This window comes from Haliotis asinina, chromosome 6, assembly GCF_037392515.1.
Source record: "Haliotis asinina isolate JCU_RB_2024 chromosome 6, JCU_Hal_asi_v2, whole genome shotgun sequence".
Taxonomy (NCBI): domain Eukaryota; kingdom Metazoa; phylum Mollusca; class Gastropoda; order Lepetellida; family Haliotidae; genus Haliotis; species Haliotis asinina.
This window is the reverse complement of record NC_090285.1, coordinates 45510224-45517820: the sequence shown is the minus strand read 5'-3', so window position 1 is coordinate 45517820 and position 7597 is coordinate 45510224. Positions and strand designations below refer to the sequence as shown.

The window sequence follows — 7597 nt, the reverse complement described above, 5'->3', positions numbered from 1 at the left end:
CTGCACGAAATATGGAATTTTACAAGTCCTAACAGGTAAGCTATATGATTATTATGAAAAACATTTTTTTTATTGAATTTAGAATCGCATTGAAATTTAAAATGTATAGTCATGTCATTATGTTTGTTTTAATACTAGACGTGTTTGATTTTATTTATTTTCTATTTATTTTTACAGGATGAGCAAACCAGCCTACATGTGTACAAGCTGCGATGGCTTTCTACCTGTGGACGCAAATGGTGAAGACCGATCAGGTCTCTTTACCTGCGTCTACTGTGGTACCAAATTAAAATATACGTATCATAGGTTCCTGACGCATACTGACAAATGTGTGGTCAGGAAGGCAAAACTGAAGACAGCCCATGCTTGCACTTGTCGGAAGATTCATCATAATGACTCATCATAATGACTAACAGAAGTCAAACTTACACTTGACAAGACAGCGACTGGCTGAATGTATCCTATGTTTCAACGAGCTGAATGTATCCTATGTTTCGCTGCAAGAGCAAAACATGAACACTATGAGTGGTTACTTCAAGACTACAAAGTGAACACAATGTGTGACTGCTTCAAGACTACAAAGTGAACACAATGTGTGACTGCTTCAAGACTACAAGGAGAACAAACATAAACACTATTGTGCTCACATTGTTTATTGTCACAAACTATACATAGAGTACATAGAGTTTGAGGTTTCAATAAAACGATTCTAATGTTGCCAACCCTGGAACACCTTTGGCAGCGTTACGTTTCACAAATAAAACATTTCTATGTATCTTGGTTTTGTCTTTCTTTTTTCTTCCAATACGTTTCCTGAAATGTTTGGGCAAATGTAAACGCTTTAATAGTTTAAGAAACTGTTTATAACCCACTGGTGAACGCCTACTTCGCGGTGACAGGATAAAAAAACGAATCAAGTTGACAATGTTTGAGTTTTGCAGCACGTTATTATTGTTTCCCACAAGTTGTAAATGCTCATCTACACGCAATTGTCCTTTTTTAATGTTGTTTTTCACAAACAGCCACATTGACATCAATTTCCCAATGGTTTTGGTAGAAGAAATGTCCTTGATTAACTGGTCGGGAACTTGAAACAGGAGTTCTGTCTTCTTGTTGCATACAGGATTATCAGCCGGTTGTTCCGAGTTAGCTATCCCTTGTGAATCATCATCATCATCAACTATCTCATTCGCTTTCTGTGACTGAGCTGTCTGAAGAGCTGTCTGATGAGCTGTCTGTTGTGCTGTCTTTTCTTCTTCTTGTTTGGACATCAATCTCTGATAATTCTCTCTCGTCAGAAGAATCATGGGCTTGCTCATTTTGAACTGAGGACAAGTAGGCTTGGTAGTTCCTTATGCAAATAGGTACAATTGAATGGTAGGCAGCGATGAGCTCACGTTTCCTGTGTCTGCTGACACTCTTACTGCCCAAGATTCGAATGACAGACTTATGACGTGACAGACGGTTTTTGTCACCTGGTGTGAGTGGTATCTTTCCAACAAGGATATTATACACTAGTGTAATCACTGACTTAAACTGTTCAGATGAAGCATGCGTCAGCATAGCTTTTCTCTGTGCAGAATTAGCTTGTTCTAACATCATAAGAAAAGCCCAATGCTTTTGCAGCAGACCGCTCATGTTGATGTTGTAGGGTAGCTGTTCCACGTTCAAAGAGAGCTGACTGTAGAATGAGTGAAGTGAAGTGAACTGACTGTTATATTGACTATATAAATTAATTCAAAGTTGTATGTGTTCTAACCTTCCTTGTTGGTTTTGGGTTCAGACACCATGTGGATATAAGCACAATGTGGGGACAGTCTAAAATGTTCTGCTAATGGATCATCTTCGGCTATCCACGAATGCACTCTCAGTGCGCATTGGAAACAGTAGACCTTGTCAGATTGTCCCGTATAGATAAATCCTGCTTCTGCCATGACTTTTGGAGGCTGCTTCATTTGTACTGGCCAACTGTTGAAAGACTTCAGTCTGTCACTAAACTTTTGCCCAAACCTAATATTATTGCATGGTATTTCAATACAGTCTGCCACTAGGTTATCAAACGGTCCGCACACATCCATGGCTCTGTTCGGTATGAAAGTGAAAAGGATGAGACGTGGCTGTATATTACCTTAGTTATGTCACTCTATATCTGTGGCAGATACACTGTACACACCTCATCAGAGAATATACCTGTACGCAAACGACCATACTGTTCATCTGCATAGGGCGAGGTATCCATGACCAGATAACCATATTTCTTTCTACTTACAGCATCTTGAAAAGATTCGGTGAAATATTTAGCCTGTCCTGGAAATATTTGTGATGCTAAAATTTTATACTCATGTGCCGAACGAGGGTTAGACAATAACACAAAATAATGTGTGTTCAGTGACATAGTTCTGTTACATTCCCCCTTTGGATACGCTGATTGTAGGATGTTGATAACAGAAATTCCCAGATGGTGGGATAATGTGGTATATAGGTGTAAAAACAGCTGACTTTTACACACTTGTTGCATGAAGTCATCTACTACCAGGAGACAATGTTTATCCGATTCTAAAGAATATGAATTTAACTCCTGTTCTGTGGGAAGGACATCTTGAAAACGTATATTGGGAATGATTCTCTTGAGCTCACTATAGACATCCTGCCACACAGCATAGCAGTAAATAATCAATTTGGGTGCAGGATCAAACATGACATTGGCTTGTCTTAACAGGTGTGAAACCCAAAAGGTTTTACCACTTGACGATCCACCTATTACGGATATGGTTGTAGGCGTTTTAAAAGGCAACAGACAAGCACTTTCATCCATGATGTAGCCTGGTCTGCTGTTCAGTATGAAACTGAACTTACTCACCAACACAGAGGGTATTTATACATAACAAAAACATCATTTGAACTAAATCTAATTTTTTTTTAATTCTACATGGAAAAAACATTGTACATCATTATCAATTAAAACAGGAAGGAGTACAGTATTTGAAATAGTTGCATATACACTGTGATACGAAAGTATCATTCCATAGGAAGTTCCTTACATCAAACTGATGAACAATACGATGAAAACTCCAGTGAGCTTTCAATGTACATAACAGATAATACAAACAATAGAACCCACACACATTGGTATCTACAGATTGTATCTGTTCACTGTTGTGCAAGTAAGATCTAACATAGGATTTTAGGTACCTATCAAATACAGCATCAATGGGTTCTGATAGGCTGTCGAACAATTCTGCTCTATTTCCTTTGAAATACATAGCAACCCAGTGACGACCTTTCTTTTGACTACAGTCTGTATTTACAATTAGTCCAACTCCCCTTCTTATCATGCAAGATGTCAGTACAGGCAAAGTGTCTTTAGCATACACTCCCAGGACGTGACACTGTAAGACAGGATCACACTGTATGGCACACTTCAGTTCAGAAGCTTTCATGTTTTACTTGATGTACACATTTCGCGCTTTATCAATTTCTATGATGGAATTTCTTTCACTCATGATAACACAGCTCAATGTCTTAGTCAAAGCAGATTTGAATTCAATTTCAAGTCTCACATTTCCCGATTTCACAAGATTGAGATAATCGACATCTACTTCATCCAGTTGGTAAACAAAAAGAGCACTGCCAAGCAAAAAGTCCTGTCTTGAAATACCATTGCCCTGGTTTTGACACCAGAGTTTCTTGCTATCAAACAGGTTGAGATAGGTGTCTGCATCGTCTGCACTTGTAGCTCTCCCTGGAACACTGACTCCATTCACATACAGGTTGATCGTTTTAATCATGCCCGATTGAAAGTTGAAAGGATTCCCATCATATTTCCCATTAAAACTGCTGCTATCAACAAATGCTACGATATATCGATTAGCAATGGGATTGGAGACATTGTCAATGGTATGTGTTAACTGAGAGACGGGAATGCTAGTGACCTTCACCTCAGACTTGACGAATGGATAGAGGGCATTAGAGTTGTTCTCAAACAAGGTATTGTGAGCTATAATCAGGGCTGGGTTGACATTCAGTCTGCAGATTTTGAGATAAGCATCCAGAAGTGTTATAGTGAATTTTTTGTTGGCCACACCACTCATGAGACAGAAGGTGGGAGAGGATCTGTACAATTTCAAAGTCATAGGTACACCATTAATCATGTATCTATTCATCTCAAAGACATCTTCAAATAAGTTTCCAGACATGGTCATCTCTTGACTCAATTTAATGAACGCTCCCCGTGCCATCAAGCCCGTGTTGCTTCCTGTTTCTGTATCCGTTGATTCTATATCCCTGTTCGATGCTCCTACATCTTTGTAGAACAACTGAGAGGTTAACTGAGTAGTCTTTGCATCGGCTCCAAAATTCAGTAATGCTTTCATCATGCTCTTGTAAGCATAATGATTGTTTGTGGAAGAGACCAGTGTGTCATTCAAATAAACTGAAACCTGACTAAAAAGCGACTGAAGAAACAAGTTGACTGGAGCCACGTGTTCCTTGGGAAGCAATATGCTCCCATCATTGTGAGTGACCTTGAGTTTCACGTGCAATCTTGTCCTCTTCAAATCAAGGTAGTCACTACCTGTGTTAGAAATACTGAATTCCAAAGGCGCTTCGTCGTTGATTTGACTCACTGGACGTACATTTTCATAGTAATGTTGTTGAACACATGTCTGAAATGGCGGTAGTGAGAACAAATTCAGGGATTCTGGAATTATCTCATCGAAGTGTTTACTGGTGAGCAGCGACATGGTGTTAACCAAAGATATCGTTTTCGTTCACTGGTGTGCTCTTGAACACACGAGCTGTCTTGGAGGGGGTGTTGCTCGTTAGACGTATCCTCTTGGTTGTGGCCACTCGTTCACCTGCAGCTCTTTTTAATGATTTCTGTCTCTTCTCTTTAGCATCTGCTCTTTCCACCACACTTTGAGGTTCGGAAGTGACCTGCAGTTTGACTTTAACTTCTTTTGATGCTTCCTCAGATTGATCAGATGAAATGAGCTTAGGTTGTGGTTTTCCATTCACCAGTTGAGAACTACCTGCCATGTGTTTTTTGAAAAAAATCTGCCATTTGTTGTAATCGGGTACATACAAAGGTAACGTCTCCATCTTAGGCAACAAAAGGATAACGTCTGAAGTGAAGTGTTAGGCGAGTCTCCTCTTTCAAGAATGACAGTGGAGTTCCATCGCTTGCTTTTATACTAATTTCTATGTCAGGAGATTCTTTCACCATCACATGGATATTGTATTCATTAGCAAATGTAAAGTTAGGTCCCTCCCTCAGGTCTATGCGTCTCAACAATGGTAATTGAGTCTGTCCTACCAATGAACTGTCGCATAGGTTACACAACACATCTATGTAAGGATCATTCATATGAGTGAGATCCACCTTTCCAAAGTTTAATTCTGTCAAGCTGACTACCCAGAAGCCATCAAACACCAACCTTTGATTCAGTTTCACACGAAAATGATACGGGGTGTTGCCTTTGAAGTAATCTTTCTTCGAGTCTGAAGACTTCAGAAACACATAGGTCTCCATTACACATTTTTCAATTGACGTTCCTCCACATAAGAATCAAAGGAACTGGGCCAACCTAACCATCGAACCAAAGCATAAGTCTTTCCATTCATACGTTTCTTCTTTAAGATCTTTTCCACCTGCCACTCAATATCTTCTGCTTTACTGACCTTCTGCAATTCACTGGTATAAAAAGTACCTTGGATCATTTCATCATGAAAATCTTTGACTTTGTACAGTGGAATTTCCTGTCTTTTAAAACGATGAGCTATTTTGAACAGTTCTTGTGTCCACTTCAAGTCAAGTTCTTTGTTGAAAGGTCTCTTCAGATATGGAATGCGAACAAGATCTCCTACTTTATATTTGAACTTCTTCCTAGGGTGCAGGCTTTTGAGGTGTTTCAACAAAGGTTTGACATACACATGTTGCCAAACTTTCAATTCATTGTCCTTATTCACTTGTGCAGGTGATAAATTAGGTAGGGAGGAATGCAACGTATGATTGTAGTTGTGCACAAGTTTAGGTAAAACATTGATGTAATGTTTGGTATTGTTGTGAGTCATGTAGCGTGTAATCAACGATTTTAGCGTTCTGTTGAAACGTTCTACGTAATTACTTTTGATGTTTTCATTCTGCGTAATGGTGTGAGTGATGTTTTTCTTTTTCAAATATGAATCAAAGCCTGCTCGAAATTCTGATCCAGCATCTGTGCGAACCTTCTTTGGTTGTCTAGTTTTCAGTATTTCTTTGAAGGCTTTCAACACTGATTCAGGTTTCTTGTTTTCTAAAGGTAGCACAAAAGCATATCTGCTCAAGATATCAATAGCCACCAGCAAATATCTGACACCATCATTCTCTTTGCTATAACGAGAGAGGTCGGCCAGATCCACATCAAACATTTCATTCATATAATTCACCCTTACTTTTAACCTTTTAAATCTATGCTTGACTGGTCTATGTAAACTATAGGCGTCTTGATTCTTCACAAATCGTTTCACATTCCTCAACCTGATATGTTGTTGTTTTCTGTTTTTCTTCAATTCATCACGTAGTTTTGATGGACCAAAATAAGCTCCAGGATTTTCAGCATTGAAATAATACTTTTCTATGGCTTTTTCTTGCTTTAACATGCTGTTCTTCTTCTGCGAACTCATGTTGCACTGTGGAAACTGTGGCTGGCTAAGAAATATATAACATGAAACAGCATTGGTTTATTCATTTTATTTGAACATTCACTAAAGTTTGTTACGATACATAATGATAACTGTCATGATGAAAGCACTACTGTATTTTACACTGATAGAATATGACCTTCAAAGTCCTGTGATACCATGTCTTCCATCATTCCCTCTTCATCGTAGTAGCACATACAGTTCATGAGATCCATACAACACACATGACACTGAATTTGTCCACTATTACAGCTCATGTAACGCAACCTATTGTTGTAACGGCATACACTGCAACTTTTCTGAAGAGGAGTAAGTTTGTCTTCCTGATAGAGATCGTCCATGATTCCACTGGATGAATCAGCAGCTGTTATGTCTGTGGTTTGTTTCTCTTTTCGTTCTATGTCCTCCATGAGTTGAGTGTAATCCAACCACCAGTCATCTATCGTAGGTTCTGTGGTAGGTTCTGTGGTAGGTGTTATGGACTGATTCGTGAGGGATGGAGTTGACACTGCTTCATGATCTTCTCCCCTGTTCCTGAACATGACAAATAAGATTGGAGAATGTAGAACTGCAAACACAGTAACACGTATATACATAAATGAAAAGCTATTCCAAATGATATTCACAGTGATAAACTATTCGCTTACTTTGGTTGCATAGGAGGGGATTTCTGCTTCTGACCTCTTTTCTGTTCCTTCACTTTCCTTGGCTTCTTAGCCTTAGCAAGACGTTTGTTGGGTGATTGACGTTTTCTGTTACTTGAATTTCTATCCTCAGAGGTGGCAGCAATTTTTGAATAATCCAGCATCAAGCTCATGAGAGCTGGCGATAACGAGGGGAATTTCTGTTCTAGAGTCTTCATTCTCTGGAACATCTCTGTGTATGTGGTTTTATACAACTCACTTGTTCGCATCAT

The 7597-nt window shown here is 39.0% G+C and overlaps 1 protein-coding gene across 1 annotated transcript; it reads right to left on the bottom strand.

The window, feature by feature from the left end:
- Positions 1-4746: 4746 nt before the first annotated feature.
- LOC137287904 (muscle M-line assembly protein unc-89-like) lies at positions 4747-7597 on the bottom strand. Its single transcript, XM_067820280.1, has 4 exons — positions 7329-7597; positions 6977-7215; positions 6126-6293; positions 4747-5030 (listed from the first exon to the last, which is right to left on the bottom strand). The coding sequence occupies exons 1-4, from the start codon at positions 7595-7597 to the stop codon at positions 4747-4749; spliced, it is 960 nt and encodes a 319-aa protein (XP_067676381.1).